This window comes from Balearica regulorum, chromosome 5, assembly GCF_011004875.1.
Source record: "Balearica regulorum gibbericeps isolate bBalReg1 chromosome 5, bBalReg1.pri, whole genome shotgun sequence".
Taxonomy (NCBI): Eukaryota; Metazoa; Chordata; class Aves; order Gruiformes; family Gruidae; genus Balearica; species Balearica regulorum.
Genome location: NC_046188.1, coordinates 57,605,027 through 57,626,797, shown reverse-complemented (window position 1 = coordinate 57,626,797; position 21,771 = coordinate 57,605,027). Strand labels below are relative to the sequence as shown.

The window sequence follows — 21,771 nt, the reverse complement described above, 5'->3', positions numbered from 1 at the left end:
ATTGGCAGGTAGAGGGGAGAAAAGAGAATGCATATTCAGGGTTTGAGGCAGGGAACCTACCTAAGCTTAAGGCAGCTGAATACACAAGTAGGATTTGGTTGCATGTCTGGGAGGGGGGTCCCCCATTCCCTCTACCCTTTGGTAACAGGTATTTTGAGAGTGGGGGAGAAGAAAGGCAGGCGAGTGCCCTCAACACCTCTCCCCACCCGATTTCCTAAACGAGGTGCTGGTCTTTCTTTGTATTTCCTTTGAAAGAAGCGCTCAGGATGCAGTCAGCGCTCCCACCCAGACACATTTCACAGCGAAGGACGGTGCTAGAGAGCAGTTTCCAGCTCTGCGCATAAGCACAGGAGGAAATTTGGAACAAGCAGCTTCTGGAGCCAGGTCCTCGGGAGACGGCTTTGCTGGCAGCTTCTACGCTGCTACTTGCCTTCACATGGCAGTCACTATTTGATGGTGCCTTTTCCTGTTTGTGCTCTATTTTAGATGGCATGGTTAAAAGAAACGAAACAAAACAACAACAACACAAAGAGACAATCTCATCTTCTGCACACCTCACAGCTGATATTTCTTCAGTCTGAGACTAAACCCCTCTGTATTGACAGAGACCATGTGCCCTGGGAACAGAGAAATTATTCAAAGAACTGTATTGCAAAGAAAGAGCCCCAGCATGCATAGTCCCCTCTCTTCTCTGCAAAAGAGTTCATTTAAAAACAAGCTTCTCCTGGGGCAACAGTACATGCAATGTAAGAAGGCAGCAAAGAGTGGGACAGCACGGTCCTAAGACCTAAGAGGCATTTCCACCAAAAGCCGTACAACCCACCAGCACAAGTCAGCAGTAACATGTCGTCAGTTACTCACCACTAAGAAATTGTATTGTTTCAGATTAAACTTAAAAAAAAAAAAAAAGGCATGCCAGTTTGCCATTTCCAACAGTGCCCAGTTGGAAAAGAAGCTTATTCCTTATTTTAATTAATACTATAAAAAAATTAGCTTGTTACTAGGTAATCCAGAAGCATTTCTAATTAAAAAACAAAACAAAACAACAACAGAAAAATCTACAAAAAAGGTCAGTCACGATGTAAATCTCCCCTACAACAGAGCTGCCTGGCTGCAGCCCCACCACTGCATGTGCAAGGCTTTCAGCACTGCAAAGCTGTGCTCGCTGCACAACCACCACGAGGTAATACTGTTTCAGAACATAATTAATATCTCAGTATAACAGCTCATATTGCTCTGGCCAACTGGCAGATAATACGCTAGTGAGACAGCACAGATTTGATGCAGAAGGCAATTGAACCCTCCACGCGATGGCTCGGGCAAGGGTTAAACCAAGTGAACGGCTGTGAAGATCCACCCTCACTTTTTCTAGCCTTGTCTGCTGCCAAGGTGCGACAAAAATAATGTCTGATTTTTTTTCTGATGGTCCATCGCCAGGGATGTAATTGCAGTAAAACTGGAAAGAAAAGACAAGACAGGAAAGTAACAGCAAAAAAGGAATACAAAGGAGAAGACATGAAAGAGATGGAGGAAAACAAGCCATCTTCCTAATCTTCATGTATTTTCAAAGGCATATTTCCTGCACCAACACCTTTCCAGACTGAGGGATGACACTATGGTTTTGGCTAAAAAAGGGCTCATCTAGTGGCCTTAAAAGTCTTGTATGATACCCAGAGGGTGTCTGAAAAACCCCGAAGGAAAGGTAAGGTTCACAGTTTCAGGACCAGCAGGATGGCAGAGATAACAGGGAGCATGCTGGCAGCCCTCAGGGCGTGCCACAGAGCGAACCTCACTGCGAACATCTGATTCTAGAGCCTTCTTGTCTTCCGACACCCGATAAGAAACATCCCTCCTGTGCCTGGGCAACCAAAAGACGGAGAGCGGCTGGTTTACTTCAGCAGCTAAACTCCCTAAAACATACTGGATAACACTTCTTGCTTCCTCGGCAATGTTCTGTGTCTTATGAGATTATTTTAATTTTAAAATCCATAGACCAGAGACTCATAAGCCCATCCAGGGCCAGGGTGGAGAGCACGAAGCTGCAGTTAAATGTCAGCCCACAGGGTTGTAACTAAAATAAAGCTGAACTCAGATTTAAACAAATCGGTACTGCTACAGCGAGATGTTCCTCTGGTACCTTTGCTGTTCTCACTTCTTCTGGCAGAGCAGGGCAGCGAGACCGCCCTCGTGCGTAACATACAGGCGAAGGTGAGTTTTCAGTGATTCTAATACGCATTTAAGAACAGTCTCACCGTATCACAGGCCGTGGGATCTGAGTACAGGTTTGAACAGTTCATTGCATAGGGATGGAGTTTTCAGTAGTCTCAAACAAAAAATAAGTTGTAACTTACAGACCTGCTGTAACTTACGCAGGAAAAATTTGACGGTACATGTGGACAGAATCCAAGTAACGTTAGAAAACTTTTTGCATAATTTCTGCACCGTATTAAAAGTCTGAATCTTAGAAAAGGCTCATTAAAGGGCTCTAGTATTGTTCTCTGCTAGATAGTCTGTTTTATCACTCCCTCTCTCCTTGCCTATTCTTATCAAAGTCACCTACCCTGACTTTCCAACTACCTACACAAGAGTGGTGAAGAGAAACTTAGTAAAAAAATGGAGTCACTGCATCATATCATGACTGGAGGCACAAGCACTTTTATGCTGCTCGGTACATAGGAATGCTAAATGCATAGAAATACTAGCAGCTGTTCTTTGTGACAGAGTCCGAACCAACCAAGCAGCCAGGAAGGTAACAGATAGGATGCAAGCTAATATTCTTTGCAATGCTGTTCTGGGCAAGATTCGTAAGATCCACAGAAAAGGGACTTAGGCACGTATTTCAAATCATGCAGACAATCCCACAGTTTAATGGAGGCAAAGTGAAAGCAAAGAGAGACTTTTAGCAGAAAGATAATTGTCAATGCCAAAAAAAATCAAGCTGAGTCAAAGCTAAATGCACAGCTTCCTCTCAAAAGCAGGATTATCACAGCAGGAACAGCCTCAGCGTCACCCTGTACCCATGATCCAGGGCTGTTCCCACAGCACAGCTCCCCCAGGCTGGGCGGGAACGCTTCGCACGGGATGAGCAGAGAAAACACAGCAGAGCACCCATACTTGTTAAACAGCGATGAGAGCTGACCTAAACACCTGCATTTTTGTGTGCTGAGATGGGAACAGACACAACTTGTCTCCCACACAAACAGCATCCTTAATTAATTCAGCATCTCATTGCACTACGTTAGCAAATCTACAGCGCAATCTAGACAACAGAAAAACCTCGCTGTGATGGATAAGAAAAACAAATGCTTCTTCTTTTGCAGACATTTTACCCTAATTACATTTTAAAACAACCTATTAGTCCGTATAGATTTTCCAGTGAATATATCAAATGTACATAGCACATGGTAAAGACACTGCAGCGAACAAAACAGTTTGGTCACCACACTTGAGCTCCAATTGCCCGCCCGGGCACAGACACGTTTGTTCGGGATGCCCACAGTCCCAGCCTGCCTAGGAGGGTGCCTGGTGGACAAATTCTGGTTTCACTTGCTCAGGAGCACTAGAGTGGCTGCGTGCAGCAAGGCCAGTGTTTCCCTGTGCCTGATCGGCATCCAAGAGCTGATGCCCAGAGGAGACAGTAAGCTTCAGGAAAATATCACTGCCTTCCCTCCCAGCCTCCCGAGCAAAAGGCAGCCCATTTGCATTTAATGATACCATATTTAAGATGGTGCATTTAATAATCCCTGTAGTTAGACTGAAGCTCAGCTCTAGGAGCTCCAAAAATCATGAACAGAAATAGCTCCCTTGCAAAGAGCAGCCCACCTGCCCCAGGAGCTGCTGGGAGGAGCGCACCGTCACAGAAGGTACAATGCAGACACCAACAAAAGCAGTATGATATTGTATGGCTGCTCTTTATTTTTCATAAGAGAAAGCAAATAATGTCTGGGTGATACAACTCCTTCCAAATACAAGTGGAGAGTGGGAGCAAAAGCTCTGGCTTGTAACAAGTCTGGAGCATTAAATCTCAGCTCTTTTAGGCCAGATTTAAGGCCAGTTCTTATTTTTCAGTCCGAAGTTCCTTTTCTTGCTACGTATACACATATGTTCCAGGCACGAGTAAATTGCCTTGGATCTCATTTCACCCAGTGCTTCGGGAGACATTTTACATTTGCAAAGGGGTGAATGAAAATAGCCCGGAGTCTGATATGAACATCTTTGACTGCAGTATTCAACATCCTGTGTTCCTCAAGCTAATCCTCTTACTGTGATTAGCAGAAGAACAGAAGGGTTGTAAGGAGGGACTTAAACGGGCTTTGGCCTCAACCTGGGTTCATAGCCCAGACCGGCTCCTACGCTTCTTGCGTGAGTGGCCCAAACTGAATTTCAAAATCCCCGCTAATTAAATACATTTAAGGGCTTGCTAGGAAGGAGAGAAGAAAAACAAAGCGCGCCAGAGAGAAAAACGAAGTTTACACTGTGCGCGCTCAGGATAAAAGGAGTGAAATTTTAGGTGGCGGTGGCGTGGGTGATGCACTTACTGGAAAAACGTGGCAGCGTGTTTGTGCACACTGAAGAACACACCTGGGAAGCAAACCACTGCTGCCTTCAGTGTCCAGGGCAAAGCCACGGCTTCCAAGAGAAGGTGACACTTATCTATCAGCACCTGGATTTCAGGCCTGGTTCAAGCACAGTACGTCATGCAAGGCGAGCTACAGAGAATACATGAAAAGCTTCTGTTCACACAGTATGTTGGAGCCCAGCTCCAGGCCCATTGCTTCCCAGGTCCCTCTCAGTATTTACCTATTACTCACTCATCACTACTAGGAGAAGACTATAAACTATGCATTATTTAGAAAGCTTCATCTTCAGAAAACTGCATTGTGCAAGTTAGCTGGTCTAAGATTAATTTAGACTCGTGTAATTAAAACCAACTGAATCCACTGACCATACGTGTCATTCTTGGTAGCCAGCAATGATTTGCACGAACACAAAAAGCAACTCACCTGCTCTATGGTGAGACACAGCAGCTGTTTAACAACCAACAGCTACCAGCTTCCCTACTGGCCCCTCTTTATTTCCTCCTTCAAATTTATCTGCACCTTCCCACCAAAAAGTTTGTTCAGCTCTGAATGAACTGTTTTACAATACACATGGTAACTTCATTCTGAAAACTAGTTCAAAACTATTAGATCCTGTTATAAAGCCTAAGTTTCATTATTTCTACCTAAAGCTAGCCAAGTTAGATTAAAAAGTAGAACACTTAATTTATTCCATCAAAGAAGTTAACAAGATAGCATGGAGTGAGAAATTAACTTGATCCAGCAGCTTCAGCTGGAGATGTACTTCTATTGTACTACGGGGGGCGGGGGGATCAAGAGAGGAATAAAGTAGAAACACAGTTTTATTATTAGGAAATGGACACGCTGCAGACACACCAAATGGTCTGTGTGGAGTCAGTCTCTCCTGGAATGATCATCTGATTAATATCCCGTGCTGAGTCCCTCTGGACAGCTTCCTTACGCAGCCCCAGACACGCAGAGAAGCAGAGCTCCTCCAGCTCCCCGCGAGCACCTTCAGCCAGCCAGGCAAATTCCCTGTGTTTTGGTAGGGGTTTAGGTTACAGGTCTGCAAAATAACCTGCAAGAAAAGCCACGCTAAGCATTAAGGAATTGGCTGAAACTTCATGGGTACCAGTTGAAGATGTTTGAACAGGATTTTTTAATAGGATTTTAAAGCTGGAAAAGTTTAACTTCAAGAAATATCTTCTAAAGAATTGCCAGCAAGCTGTGAAGACAGGAGTGAATGTAGGTAAGTGTGCACAGTTAACCAAGAACAGATCAATAGTTTAACATTAATATCAGTGTCATCAGTGCCTGCAGGGACTACGAGGAACTATTCCATCATGCAAAACATAGCTGCTGGTGTTCACAGACGGCAAAAATGCACAGCAGGAAGGAGGATGCTGCTGGTGGTGCATGAAATGGTGAGATTGCAAAATGAACTGGACTTTCCGAAACAGGAGAGAGCTATCTCTGGAGTAACAGCATCCAAATACGACTAGAAGACTACTATCACACATCTTGTCTCTCTACGGACCCACAAATTAGTGCAGGAATTTGAACTGATACATTTACCTCACCAGTAAGTAATGGGATGTTTGACATGGTGAGGCAGTCTGTCAGACTAACACGACCATAACATGACATAGCACCAGTAGGATAAAAGGAATCAAGCACATGTCACAACAAGTTTATAAAAACAAGGAATTAAATAAATTTTTTTTAAGCAAAGTAGCTTACCTGGCTGATTGCCCATGTAGTAGACTCCTACAGTCAAATTACAATTTAAAAAAATACTTTTGAAATTGATTTTGAGCCAATTTGTTGTCATTTTACTCTTCAAAGACCTGCACTCCTCTGGGAGCATCTTTGTTTTCATACCAGCTGTTGAAGCCTTCCCCTGTTCTTGACCTCGGCATTCAAGCATTTCAGATATATCCAAGTGTTGACTAACATCCCTCTCTTTTACAAATACAGGTGACTGCTGGCAGAACTCGGTCTGGTCATCTCAAAGCCTCATGATATACTAATTTTTCAGAGACACAAAGAACAAACAAAACTCAATAGGTATAAATTGCCATTTGCTGGCTGGTATGGTGAAATATCGATCAGCTTTAGCCTTTGCAAAAACCAGAATGAGCTGAATATTCCTTTTTTTTAATCTTCTTGAGGAAACATTCCCTAAAATCAGCGATGAGCAAGCTTCCCCAGACCCCATCAACCTGCCACAGCCACGTGCGCTGCTGCTCGCTGGCTGGACGCACGTGCATAGCGTGCCGTGCCGACAGCCGGGATTGCTCGTCTGTCCTGATTCATTTCTGAGGCGGGGGAAAGATGCTCTGTTGGTTTTCAGCAGTGAACATTGTTTCTCAGACTTCCATTAGTAGTGATGCTTACACAAACGATATATAGGAGAGAGAAAAGTTTTTATGATAATGCAGATCATGAGAGATGTTGTTGATTTTTCTCTAAGATACAGTCTAATTCTGAAAACTGCAGTGAGAGCACAAAGAGTCTCTGACAGCTCAGAGCTGCAATGTTCGATCTTCCTTGTGCAGTGCACATGTTCGAGCACACAGGAGATGGTCAATTTTGTGCCCTCAAGCACTGAAGATGAGGCACTTAGCGTGTATTTTAGTCACGGTAACAAAAGGCACTCACACAGAGCATGCGACACGACCAAAGGAGGAAAGAGAAAAGGGCTAACGAGTGTTTCTTATGGCTTATGACACTCCGTTCCCTTCGTGGCCATTTCTGCTGGTTTCCTATTGCCCTTTCTACTCTGAAGAAATGCTGGAGTTTTCTTTACGTTTCAAGAGAAACCCTGAATGTAGGTTTTAAGCATAAAGCTTTACAGAGTCCTTGGAACTTTTATAGAGTTCTACAAATGTACCGACAAAAGATATGTGTATTTTGTTTCTATTTTTCTCTCCGTCTTCTTCTAAAAGAAGTCTCGTCACAAAATTTGTTATTGGGAATTTGTTAATGATGAGCTCTCTGGCCGTGAAGAAAGATGACTGGCAACACAATGCTGAGATAGTTTGCTATATTGCCCTTCACTCTTGATAGTTAGAGACTATACTGCTCACCCCACATCTTCACAAAGAAAAATCTGCATTTTTAATAGCATGCCTTTTAAAACTAGTTTAAACTTAAGAATTCCTTCTAGACTGCCAAAGAAAAACAAAAAACAAAAAAGAGAGAGACAAAAATACATTTCTGTCTTGATACTAGAATTATAGCTAGGGGGTAACAGTAGATGGCAATAGCATTTATTCCACATTTCACTTCAAAGCACAGAAGCAGGTCTATATTGTGTGAAAATACCTTTAACCACTGAAGTTCTCTACTTCCTTTCACTGGTATTTGAGAGAAGTAATATCACTGGTACTGAGCCAGAAGTAGAAATACCCAGAGCTAAATTTCAGTGAGATGTGAAGGAAGTCTAAAGCATGTGCGTGGATGAAGAGGCAGCCACCAAATAGGGGAGTTGTCTATCCAAGGTTTGAAGATGTGGATTTCAAGGATGACAGTCCAATTCTGAACGGAGAGCACAAAGTCTTGCACTACCCACCCCTGGGAGGGGGGCCCGCTGAAAGCTTCAGGTGAGGTTTTACATACCAGTGAGGTCCATCAATTGCCATGGCCCAACTTGTGCGCTTGTAAACAAAAACAAATAATGAAATGACTGAGCACACAAGTGGCATCTGCCAAGCTAACTTTCATAAGTGATTGTCCCTTTTTCACTGTAAACTCTTAAATAATAAGTTACATACTATGGATGAACTGAAGATCAGCTGTAATATTGGTTTTCCCTTTAAAAACTTACCCTTCACTCTCATTGCCGAGCTGCTGGTGATGTTTACTGCTCCAAACACAATTCTTACTTTCATTAGGATTGCAATGCTGTGCATAAGCCAAGTAGGTTTAAAATATTTTCTCAGGTACTTCTGTTTAAGAAGCTTTTACATTTCTCCTTCAGGGAAGCAGGAACAGAAGTTTCTCACACGTCTCTCTGAGGCTGTCACAAGCCACCACGCAGCCCCCGGAGAATTCATACACCTCGAGGAGGTGCCGACAACCAGCGTGAAACGTTCATCCTGAGCACGGGAGGATGCATGTAAATGCACCTGCAGGTTATTCCTACTGTTTTGACTTGAGGAAGGAAACATTGTCCCCAAACTCTAGGTCCTCCTATGTAATTGATATTATGATACTTTATTATGAAAGAAAAATAACAGATTTCCAGCAAACTAAGTGTGCAATGTTGATATGTAAATCCTAAAATTTATCCATTAGGTAAACATTTTATTCTGGCTTAATTTCAGGGTTGGCTAATCCTACCCACTCCTTTTGTCCCATAGGACAATTTCCACTTCTTGTCCACCCAAGTGATTTGCCCAACAGCTACAGCCATAAAGGTATCATCTACCCCAGGAAACATCGAAGGACAGAAGATGGCAGGGGAGGGAGGAGGGGTGGTGGCTAAGGGACTGCCTCCTCAACCTGCTGCCTCCCCGTAAGAGCAGACTGAGTAACCACTATCAACAGGGGCTCAGGGCACGACGTGCCCTCCATCTCCTGATGGCAGATCAGTGCCCAGGGCATGAGACGGCTCCGCTGCGAACAGAGAGGGGCCACTCTTCAGTGCAGTCAAAGCGTGCTCGCTGCAGCAAGCGCGGGGGGGTAACAATTGTACGTGCTTTGGTATTTCACACCTTTGGTATTTCACACTTCAAAGAAGAGAAGGAAGAAGAAATTATAGTTTCCCTAAGATATCCCTTTTGGATGAAGTCTGGAGGACAACCCCTATTTACTCATTGATGGCAGCACGTCCCAGAAAAGATCAAGGTAGAGGAGTTTAAAAACTTTCAAAAAATGAGATCTAAGATCGAAACCCTCCAACACTATGACGCAAATACACAGTCACAGCTTTTCAACACAGGATAAAAAAAGGCGAAACAGAAATAGCAGCTTCAAAAGGGAGCCACAAACAATGCTGATATCCAGAATAGACCAAAGAAACAGACCAATAGAAAAAAAGCTTTCAGCTGTCTCCAACAGTTGAAACATCCTGGGAGTAAGTGCCCCAAAATATACTTCCAAATTCTAGTGGATAAAACCTACATTAATGACAATGATGTGGTAATTTGCGAGCCCGGCATAGCTTCACTAAAGTCCTCCAGGAAAAAGATAGAAAATAAGTATGGAAAAGAAGCAAAGAGGACAGGGGAGAAAGACTGCAAACTATTGATCTCAGGAAGAAACATGAGGAAGCAGGGAAGCACGTGTGGCTTTTGCTGCCTCCACAGCTGGCATTTTGCTCTAACATCTTTGTTCACGCACAGATACTCAGTTTCCCTACGGGTTACCCATTCCTTCTGCTGCAAAACTTTCTACTGCTCCTACAGAAAACCTTTCCGGACTAGCCGTTCAGTTGTGACGCTTCTCATATGAGCTATGCACAGTCCAGTGACACTTGAAAAACCTTGCAAAATCTCGCAGTCCACCACTGCCTTGCACAGTTTCTCCAAACACATACCACAGATTCCCAGTCTGCAGTATTTGCCCATACATTTGATTTCAAACTGGTCTCCTGTGTCCATGGGCTGACTGAATTCTGCACACTTTCCTAAACTGTGCCTTCCCAGAGCTTGGATTTGACTACGTCCACGGTATCAGAGCTCCCTCAAGCCCTCATGAGCACCATTTTGAATTTCAGTGGTCAAATTTAGGTGGCATTGTTGAGAATTAATTTTCTGGCCATCTGATCCCAGCTACTGGAAGTGCTCTAAAGGAAACAGGTGTCCCAGCTCACGAGAATGGCTCTTCAGTTTTATACCAGCCAAAACCTATTCTCCATTTTCCCCTTCCTATCCTATTAACGACTCTTCTTTCTGACCTTCCATTTGCACCAGGATATGACAGACAGCGCTATGTAAAACCTCCAGTTGCCACCTCCGTTTCCAGAAAGTGCCAGTATGAGGAGGCTTCTGAATGCACCATCTTCTGCTGCTCGTTTCACTCCTGATGCTGGGTGGTTTCAATAACTGCACAGCTGCAAGCTGCCTAGAGGAAACCAACTTCACACCGCGTTCAAGTCCTACTTGGGTACCACCAGCAACTGCCATGACACAGAGCAGAGCCCCTTAAAAGTAGAATTCCCTGCATACAGACCATGAACTCCTACAGGAGTGCATCAGACCCAAAGAGAGTACTATATGGTGGCTTTTATGCCTGTACAAATGATATCTGAAATCAGTGAACTGGGATGGGTGAACATTTCCTGAAGAGGTTGATGGGGAAATGCTCTGCTAGTCCCCCTGCGGCATCCCTGAGAGCGAAGTGCTGCATAGGCCCTGGACAAAGCTGGGGGGAGGCAGCAAGAGTGCTGATGGGCAACAGCCCAGCTGCCAAAACCTGCACCGGCACTGAAAACTGAGAACGTGAAAAAGCGCAGGTTTGGCTCTGCTCTGGAAGACAAGCGTTTCTGCACACCCGGGGGCCATAGGCACGGCGAGCAGGTAGTGCGTTGCTCAGGAAGACAAGACACCAAATAGAAATGGGTAGTAACTGTCCATAAAACAGCATATCATTGAGGGCAGATGATGAAAGAGCGGCATTATCTTACTCGAGGAATTAGCTGGCTGACTCCACAAGTCCTGAGTGTTTCTAGGACCTTCAAAATATCCTCAGTTTTTGTTTAAATTGCTGCCTATCCTCCGCTTTCGGCTGGCAACATTCAGAGTGACAAGGAAATTATCACAGCACTGAAACGGGAGGAAGACGGAGATGTGCCCAAGATATGGCTGACCTTTTAGGAAGGCAAACAAGTCAGATGTGGAAATGCCACACACAATCATTAAGAGTCTTTTCATATTATACCTGTTTCTTTTTCACATACACACTGGTCTAGTCTTGGGCAGGGGGGAGGAGGAAGCTTTGCTTTGATTAGGAGAGCAGCTGAGGTGAACATTGTTGAACAATCTCTTCTCATTGCATGGGGCTCCCTCACCTCAAGTTCTGCAGTCAGTGTTTGGACTTGCTCTTCGTTGCACAAACTACAAACTTCCTGCACTGCAGGAATGAGCAGTGGTTTTCCCATAGAGAAATCCCGTGCAGCAAGTCTGAGGAAAGACCACAGTCACAGGCCCAAATGCCAGATAAACCCCAGTAGAAAAGCGTCAGCACGCTGCACACAAGTGCTTTCATCTGCAAGGCACATGCTTGGCCATTTAGAAGGGACATAGGAACTCCCCTCTCTTCCATGAGTTTCTACCATTATGCATCTTACAGAGTCCAGAGGTCAAAACCTCTGTTTAATTCCCTTCATCTGCTGTAGTTGACCACGAGCATTTTTTAAAATGCTAGATGCAATTGTATTTATGGGAGGCAGCTGCTGCTCCATCAGCCCTGTCCCTCTAACTGCAATGCTGATTCATGGAGGCCAACACCAAGAGGAGAAACCCGGGGGTGCCTCCGGAGGAGCAGTTGTCAGCTTTTGCACAGTGCTTGGCTGCTCACGGTGCTGCCCCACGCGTCCGTGCAGACAGGTATGTGCCTAAACCCCCCCTGCCTCCAGGGAAATGGGAGGGGGGAACACACAAGAAAAAAAGCACGGTGACTTCTGCAGGTCACATGGCAATGAATAACAGAGCTAAGAATTGCAAATATTATGTTTTTACTCAACAAAAAAAATTATCAGTTGCCAGCTGCTGTTGGCGGAACCCTGGCCTGAAACACTCTGCCACAGAGCAGCTGCCCCAAAAGCAGCTGTGATGTTTTATGGCCACTGGTGAGGAGGGATAACCCAAGCGTTGTCACTTGGTTTCACAGGACTCCTGTAAACGAGGCAAGCATCATTAATCCTGCTTTACAAGCAGCAGCGTTTCTTGCCCAAGGCTACAAGCGTCCCTTGAGGAAGAAGCAAATTACGTTATTTAACTTGACTAGCAACGCCTCTACAACTCACTACACTGGAGCACAACTTCCATGAAATCTTGCAATAAGTTCACGTTCTCATCCAAGCCCCAACAGTCAGGTAAGGAGCGATGGGAGGATCTCAGCCCGCGGGGGCTTCACATGAGCCTGCAGGTCAGAAAGGCATCCTGCGCCCAGTCGGAGCCGAGCCCGGGGGGGGAGACTCCATGTTCCCAGGCTTCGGCATGCACTGCAGATATTCAAAGATGCTCGAAACGAGCTCCTTCCATTTTCTTCCCTCCCTGGCAGAGACTTCCCCTGAACCTTTTTTCTGTCCTTGCTTAGTGAGACCAAAGATGGGGCAGTGAACATGCTCCAGCCGCAAATGGCAGCCACCGGCGTTTGGGATACAAAAGACTTAGCTCCTTCTCCTGTCCTGGGCCTGGGCACAAGAGGGGTGTGGGAGGACAGGACAGCGTGCCTGGGCACCGAAACACTGCACGTCTCCCCCCAGATGCAGTACGAAAGCCAAGCAGGGTAGACTCACAAGTGCAGCACACCTCCCGGGTGCAAGGCTTACAGCCAGCCATCGGAGCCTTCTCTGTCACAGTAAGGAAGACTGAAAACTGGAGAAATACATCACAAGCGATACAAAGGTTGAATCAAAAGGTGATAGCACTGGGAGAAAGCATTCAAGAGGTGGTTTTGTGAAATTTCTGGATTGTTTACTGTAGATTTAGGGTATCAAAACTGCTGCAAACTTGGGCTGCGTGGGACAGACCTGAGCACTACAGGGTCTCAGTGCTGCTGTTTCTGAGGACGTGGCATCAGATAGAAAGCATCCTCTGTGTGGGAGAATATATGCATAAAAACATAGCTTGTTGTATAACTCAGCTTTGCATGTACATAAACATAAACACATTTTTTTAAAGAAGACACTGTTCCCATTGCCACCACTGTATGCATCTGTACATATTTTCTGGTGAGGCAATATGAATGTACTGAAAATGAGTGAAACTCTCCAGATGCACATATAAACCACATGGACCCACGCACCTAGGGAGTGTGGGTGACACTGAATATGTGTTTAAGCACTGAAAATCACTTCTGAAGGTTATTTCTTCAGAATATTGTGGTGGCTTGCAGTAGTGATTCAGTGAGATGCTAACACTGCTTAGCATCCGGCTCCTTTTCAGGTGTAACATCTACACAGACAAAAAGTGGAGGACAAAAAAAATATGAAGTTTGTACCTTTTTTTTAATCCAGACTCAAAGAACCCGTCAATCACAACCATGAATCATATAAAAGCAAAACTAACGCTACAATAATTTCCCATTCCCCGGAAGAGGAAAAACACACATACGTAGTTGCATCTTGATATGAAAGATGGTGTGAATATTTCAGCTGTCTCAGTGAGACATCTAATTCAGCCCCCTCAGCTCTGTGGTACCTGGGCTGCACACAGCATTCCTCACAGCTTTGGCTTGAAAATATCACTGTTTAGCCACATCCTGGCTCCCAGCCCCTTCCTTTCCCAAGCTTTAGTTTATATTTGCAGAAAACATCTAGGTGCTGGCTTTGAGCAGTAGTTACTAGAGATGACCTTTCAGAAGTCTGGGCGACTGCTCAGGCAGTCACTGCACCTCAGTCACCCTGCTCAGGGGAGAGAGCTGGGAGCATCCCCCAGTCCCGCCGCAGCAGGGCAAAACCACCACCCCGCTTTCCAGACAAACACCTGCTAAACAGCAGCAAACGCCGCTGCTCGAGTCGCTGAGAAACCGGGGTGCCTCAAGTGTCTTTCAGACTGTAAAAGCAGTATCAGTAAAGGTTTATGCTTTCTGGAAGAGGTGGCTCCGTCTCAGTTTATATAAACAGCTTGCCGGTTTTACAATATCAGGAAGGAAAAATTGAAAAAAAACAACAAACCAAAACAAAATAGACAATACCTGTTGTAACTCCATCTGCTGTAAGACATGGTCCTGTTGCTGCCGACACCATCCATCTCTGGCTCGGCTACGGCGCTTCCAGCATCGCTCGCCTCCCGCAGGCGCCGGCTGCCAGCCTTGGAAATCAAACACCTGCCTGAAGACGGGCCCACTGCAGGGATGCGGACGGACGCCTCCGGCCTGGCACGATGGGGCCAAAATTCACCGCCGAGCGGCGGCTTCGCATCGAGCTCTGGATGCACGGAACAAACCACTGCCCGTGCCGGGGAGGGAGGGATGGAGGGAGGGGGGAGCTCCCGGGGTCCCTGCCGAGGGGACCGGCGGCAGGATGCTCTCAGCCGCCGGGCAGACACAAAGGCGCTCAGGTAATAAACTGGAGCAAGGGTGCTAAGCTGCTTAAGAGATCTCCAGCGAAGCCGTGCTCGGGAGCAGCGGCTTGCATGCCTCCCGCTCCAGCAGACACGCTTTATTTATTTATTTATTTGTTCTGGTTGCCACAGATACGGGTCCATCGCTCTGACATCAGCCGCCTCCCACCCCGCCACAGGTCCCTGGGTCTCGCCAACGTGATCTCCCCGTCAGACAAAGATCACATCCCCGCGTGCAGGGGCAGTGCTGGCAGACGGCCGGGGTCAGGAGCCCCTCAGGATCACCTCTCCGCTGGGGACATGGCCCCGCCACTCGTCCCGCCGCAGCCCCTGCGCTTGACAGGTCAGCGTACGGACTTCTCCTGGAGTCACTCGGAGCATGGCAAAAATGCTTTGCGTACCCCATTTCGTCACCGGTTTTGCACTGCCCCGTTTGCCCCAGAGCAGGGGTGTCAGCATGACATCCGTCCGGACTGGACACGACTCTTTCTGAGCGCAGGTCTCGGGCGTAGGACCAAGAGCCAAACCGTACTTCGTGGCTCCCGCCCGCGTTTCCCCGGTGGGGACCAGCAACTTTCCGTGTCGGGCCCTGTGCCGAGGACCTGTGGGTCTCTCCCAGAGGCATTTCTCACCTCCACCAGCTGCAGGCAGCACGGGGGCTGCTCTGCTCCCCAGTGCCCACTGGTGGGAATCAGACCTTGCTGGATCACTGAATATTTTCTGATCAGTTCTGATAACCTCAATACGAGGGCGACTGTGTGACAGTAGTTCAAACTGAACAACTTTAAAAAAAGGTCTTCCTTCAAATCCACTTGTAGTTGTCCTTTCGGGGGGGGGGGGGGGGGGGGAAGTTCAGAAGAACTTGTACAGCATCTCTGCATTTTCAAGCCACTTGATTGACCCAGTCTGCCTTCAAATCATGCAATGGTTTAGTGGTTCTTGCATCTCCTCTTAAAATGTTTGCTTGCCATCAATTTCCCAGTGCCACATCTTTGTGACAGTTGGTTGCCAAGATGCACAGCTGGGCAATGACACACACAGCTGGATAATGGCCCTCTGGATGGGGCAGCCATCATAGCTCCTACCAAAGAGTTTGGTTTGGGCAGCACATCTCAAAAGCAAGCCTTACTGACAATGCTCAGTGGATGCTCCCAGGACGAGGAGGACGTCTGCAGGATCAAGTGTAGGCAGGCGGAGGTTTGTCTCTCCAGAAGCTGGTTCAGAGCTGCTCAGACCTCACTGTGCACAGTTGTGCTCAGGGCATTGTGTCCTGCTCACAGCCTCAAAACACCACGCTCTGCCCTATGCTTCACTCTTGATTTAAGGAGCTACAGCTTCCCAATAGCCTGTAACACCACGTGCACAGGGGGCTGCTGAGAAGACCTGACCATACCTTGACCAAGAGAGGTGCTACCGGAAGTGGTGCCAGGTCAGCACAGTCAGCCCCCAGCATGACCCAGGATGTCTATGTACATGCACAGGGGATGAGGGGACCTCTTTCAAACCATTCCCAGACAGCTTCGGCTCTTTGGCCCGTGTTAGCATCTCCTGGCCCCTTCACTTGCTGCAAGATCAGCCAGGTGCCCAGACCTGCTCTTAAGCCATGCAATGCACTCCCAGCTCCTAAGAGTAAGATCTCCAAGTAGAAACAACTAAAAATCCCAAACATATATAAATAAGGATTGGAACGGACTTGGGTTAACCAGGCCCAGTACCCTCCTCTCACAAACAACCATATCTGATGAGTGGTCTCAGCCTGAAGCTCCAGAGGCTGGTAATGAAGAGCTCCTAGAAACAACTAGAGCTCCAGAAGGTAAATGAAGCTCCTAGAGCTTCACCCTGCAGACAGTCAGACACCTTCCTGTTTCTAGCTCAAAGGTATTTATGGACATCTAAGATCCACTTGGTCTTTCAGTTCAAGTTAAATCCTCTTTCTCTTGAATGCCTGCAATCAATCTGTTCATTTCCAGTCTTTATTTTGGGAGGGTGAATGGGCCAAGACCTTAATCCCCTCACATCAGGATAGGCAGAACCAACCTAAGAGCTTTTTTCATGTACCAGTTTTAATCCAGTCAAACCTCTGAATATGGGTGATATTTGGCCACACATCTTTCAAGCAGGAAAAACATCATCCAGGTTTCCTTCAAATGGCAATTAAGATGCCCAGACCCAAGCTTCCTTCCTTGTAACTGTGTATACCCTGTGAGTTTATCTTCCTGACTCCTGTTACAGATGCTGTTGTTGATGTTATGTATAGACAGCACATTCTCATTTATCTCATTTAGAACCCTTATGGAGTGACCTGGATGAAACGAACCATCTGGAAAGCAGAGAGTTAGTCACAACACATCTCCTCCACCTACATGCATCTGCTCACTGCTGTGCTCATGCTAAGAAAATTGTAAATGGGCAAACTGAAACCTGGCCATTTACTCAGTTGTGGGATTACTCAGGACAACATTTTCCACAATGGAGCAGCTGAAAAACCACCCTGATGAGTCCCTGCATCCCAGGGAAACCTCCTTTAGAAGCAAACACATCAATAAAAGCGGCACAGGTTAGCTGCTGGAGCATGGGCTCTCCTCCCCACATGCCTCGCCAAAATGTAGCTCACCGGCACCTCAGGCTCCTTCTCACTCATCCTGGACCAGAGCATTGAGAACATCAACCGTGGCAGCTCATGCTGCAACTGGGGGAAACGCAGCTGTACACCCAGAGCTGTCTCATCCCAGCAGCCTTGCTTCCTTATACTGTCATCAGAAACGAAAACTGTCCTGGCACGCTGCGGCAGGTGGGTCGTGAAGATTTTGGGTTGACTTTGCCTAATCTCATGGTAAGCACAGCCTCTCCTCATCAGTAACACACCAAAACCCAAAACCCACCTCCAATCTCCAAATACAGACAGAGCATCGTTTTGGCAGACTGGTGCTTTGAGAACTTACCTGTGCCTTCTTTGGGAGATCCTTCCACACACATCCTTGGACAAGAGAAGCTCCAGAACAAAAACAAGTGCAACTTCTCCGCTGCTGTGCTGCAGGTTAACAACAGTTTGAGACTCCTCAGAAAAAATACTCTGGGTGGTGATTTAGCCTCCTAGGACCCAAGTGTCTCCCTGCTTCGGGCACGTGGATGGCAAATTCCCTGAATGTGGGCACGCAACAAACCCCCAACCCTTCCTCCCAGGTGTTTCTCAACTTCTGTGTCACTAATTCAATACAAACGCTAATGTCTTTGACAGTGAAGCCTTTGTCTGTGATTAATTGTATCTACAGCTCCGGCTGGGCTGTATCTTCCTTACGCAAGCCTCCTGGTTCTGCTTCTGCCATCTGACCCCACAACTTGCCTTGCTGACAATATTGCTGTAAACCTGAAATTTCCAAGACAGATTTGATGGGGAAGCCGAAGCACTTGTAACCTTATGCAAGATGAAGAGACAGAAATCAGACCCATGCTGGAGCTCAGGCAGCCACAGAAATGTTTTTCTTGCCATTTGCTCTGCTCTGTTAGCAGTGCCACAGGGCATGTGTCGTCACGTCTTTGTGCATGGGCATGTCTACACACACACGACATGAGTCACGTCTGCTCCCTGTTTCAAGAGATTCCTCTGACCGCTGCAGATATGGGGAGCACTTCAAAGCTGGAGGAGCAGGGGGGGCTAGGCTTCTGAATTACAACATGTTAATGCCAGAGCAGTAATAAAATTTCAGTTCTTCCTTACAAGTGTTGGAGACCTGCACCACAGTGACCATCCCAGTGCCAGCTGGGGGAAAGGTTGGAACCGAGCACTGAGAAAGCACAAAACCTTCCTTTTTTCAGGTGTTTAGTATATGGCAAATGACCTTGCCCCCCAAATAAACATGATCTGCAATATTGGCTTGAGTTGTTGAAATATCACGGAAATTAAACTGGCAGCAGTGTTGAAGCAAACAGACTGTTCCTGCATTTTCATGCCGGCACAAATCATGCTGCAGACAAATGCCAAAGTAGCTGCTGAGTCACTGGATTGTGCCTAATGTTTTTAACAGTGGAGAGTCAAAAAACCCAACACAGAACATCTCCCAGATTAGGTATTCTTGAAATAATATGAGGTTTAAGTGTACATTTTGGGCATCCCCAGACAGAAATTTTTCCAGCAAAACATCGTGTTCAGGACCAACCATCCATCCCATCATTAGGTGCCCGTGGCTGCAGAAACCATCCTTTCATTACAGCCCAGCCTGCTTCTGAGGTGAGCTCTGGAGACAGACAGACAGGTCTCTGTCCAGCCAGAAAGGCGCTGGCCAGAGCCAACTACCGCATTTGCTTTCCTGCTCCAGAAACCCAGCACCAGCGAGGGCACGTTCAGGGAACGAATCGCCAGGACGTGCCGTCATATCAGACAGGGCTCGAAGCTGTGCCTGTCAGCGCTGCTCAAGTTGTTTTCTAGCCACAGCCATGTAAAGTTCCTCAATGAGATTATGAGTCCTTCAGCACTGCTAATTAGTGCTTACGCAAGCGAGGATTTCTGCAAGCCCTGGGGCTGCTGCCTGGAGGGGACAGTGCTCCTTGGTCTGCCGCGGTGCCCTGTGACAGGGACCTGCGCCGGGGCAGCAGGGCACTAACTAATCCTTCCCTGCTCTTTCGACAACAAAACTCCTCCTCTCCTCCTCCTCCTCCTGGGCTGCCGGTGTTCAATCCCATGGCCGGCGAGTCTCCAGGTGGTGAGGAGGCGAGGAGAGAAGAGAGCGAGGACAGACAACCCCAAGCCACAGGCTTCCTAAGCACCGACGTGAACAGGGGCTTTTCCAGAAAACCATCGTGGCGTGCTTTGAGACACCCACTGGCTCCAGCACGCTGCCAGGGAGGGGTGTCGGGGTGACACTGATGAGATACCAGCAGGAGACTACTGCAACCCAGCGCGCGTGTCAGCTCCAGAGAGACTCAGCCAATTTGAGCAAAACATGCATATTCTCCTTCAATAACCAGGCAGGTTTTAGGACAGCAACAGGAAAACCTCAAGAAAAAAAACAGCTATAAACCCTTTGATTCCTGGGCAAACACCCTTGCATCCCCCTGCAGAATAAATATCCGGGCTGCGCTAAGAAAGAGACTTGGGTTTATACCTAAGCCCAAGCACGGTGATCCCCGGGGTTTAAGCACACCCAAGTGAGGTCCATAAAGCAAGTCAGCAGAGCCTCAAAGCTACTCATACCCTCTCCCAACAGATTTAGGAACTTAGATCCTCAATCAGTTCTCAGCACCTCTTCTTGTTCCAGCAGCTAAAGGTCCGTAGCAATGCGAGATGCTACGTATGCCCACGGGTGCCTGCCTCCTCGCGCAGGGCTTTGCTGCCTTAAAAGAAGCATGAGATGGATGTGAGAAAACACTACTTAATTTTACCAGAAAAAAAAAAGAAAAAGAAAAAAAAAGAAGAAAAAAAAAAAAAGACAGGCTGCAAGGTACATTATGTCCTACCACAGCAGAAGAAAACAGCATAAAAGCATCTGTGCTGCTGGAGAGCAGCTAGCTGTAATGAGGAGAAACGCATACCAACGGGACGAGCAGTGGAGACTCCAGGCCACCTAACATCTGTGCCAGGGACTAATAAGCCAGTGCCTTGAATAATATAATGTTTTATGCTGGGGAACTAGGGAAGGAGGAATGCTGCTGTTTGGTTTTCCACATGCCCTCGTATTACCCTGCCAAAGTAAAGCTCATGAAAGTTGGGCTTAACAATTTTGTCTGAAAAGAGATTATTTACATCCTTAAGAGCATCTGGCATATTTCTGTATTTCATCTTCCTTTCAAACGATAACGCAGCTTCTAAAAATTCCCTCCAAGAGTCATTATAATTTTACTCTGCTCCCAATATAATAAACAACTTCATTCGTCAGTCTCCAAGCACTTTGCGAAGAAGCCAGCAGCACTGTTTACATCTTACAGAAAGGAAACGGCAGCAGCACAGCTTTCCCGACAGCCACCAAGAAACCCCGCCAGACACCCATACCGCCTGCAGCCTCCCGAGCCCCGCGCCAGCACCCCGTGCATTGCAGCCCCCCCATTCCTACGTGTGCGCAGGACGATGCCAATCCTCCGATAATCGTCTCTTGCCTGGACGTGTTTAGAGACCCGTCGTCCTTCTTGGTGGCCATGCAAGTCCATGCTTGTTTCAAAGTCCCTCTCATTACAAATGCAAGGAATTGGCGCTGCGCTCACGAGAGCTTGACTTCTTTCTTCCTTTTGTGCGATTAGAAAATGCTATATGTACTACGTGTATGCTATAGTTACTCTGTAGAAAATACCATAATCGCTAAACCATGGAAAGTCCATAGCAGCATGGGTGCTAGTCTGTATTTTTCAGCAGACCCTGCCTTCCTCACGGAGCATGGTACTGAAAGGACTGCATGCTGCTTTCATCTACTTGTACAGTCCTAATTGCTAAAGCAATCTCTTAGTAGCTTGTTAGCTCTTTTCATCCCCTACTCATCGCTCTAATATTTGCTAACTTCCCACACATACAGAAATTTTTGTAGTTCAAACTTGAGATTGTTGATAGGTGGTTATAGCAGCTTTCAGTGAAGCGTTGCTCCATTAACATGAGTAAGAAAATGAACCGTGACAACAGTTTTGACCATTTAGAGCTTTCCTTGGATTAAAGAGGGTACAAAGCCGCTCTGGATGCTGATGCTACATTCAACCGCATCCCCCTCCTTTGGGGCACCAGCAGCTCCCCAGTGTTTGCCTTGGGCTGCAGCAGCTGGCATCAGCCCTGACGCCCCCCAGGAGCCAGCTCGCCGCTCCGCTCTTTGGGAAAAAACACAGAAAATTTGACACAGTGCATCTATCCAGCCTGGCGCTTGCTGCATACAGGCTTTGTGTTTCAAAAAGTTTTGTTTGTATTAGTTTAGAGGCTCCCGTGGTGCTAGGCTGTACCTGGGCACACGATTTGAGAAGGCAGCGCTCTGCTCGTGTGGATCTTATTGTTCACATGGACCAGC

General features: G+C 46.8%; 1 protein-coding gene across 6 annotated transcripts in view; it reads right to left on the bottom strand.

Moving 5' to 3' along the window:
- Window positions 1–14,896, bottom strand: part of TUB (TUB bipartite transcription factor) — a 156,854-nt gene extending 141,958 nt beyond the window's left edge. For 2 of the 6 annotated variants that reach the window (XM_075755108.1, XM_075755110.1), the window contains exon 1: window positions 14,427–14,604. In XM_075755108.1, coding sequence (XP_075611223.1) covers window positions 14,427–14,482 — 56 coding nt within the window. In that variant the 5' untranslated portion in view covers window positions 14,483–14,604. Of the gene's footprint in view, window positions 1–14,426 lie in introns of all 6 variants that reach the window. The other 4 variants (XM_075755102.1, XM_075755103.1, XM_075755107.1 and 1 more) reach the window with 4 other exon arrangements.
- Between the last annotated feature and the right edge of the window lie 6,875 nt (window positions 14,897–21,771).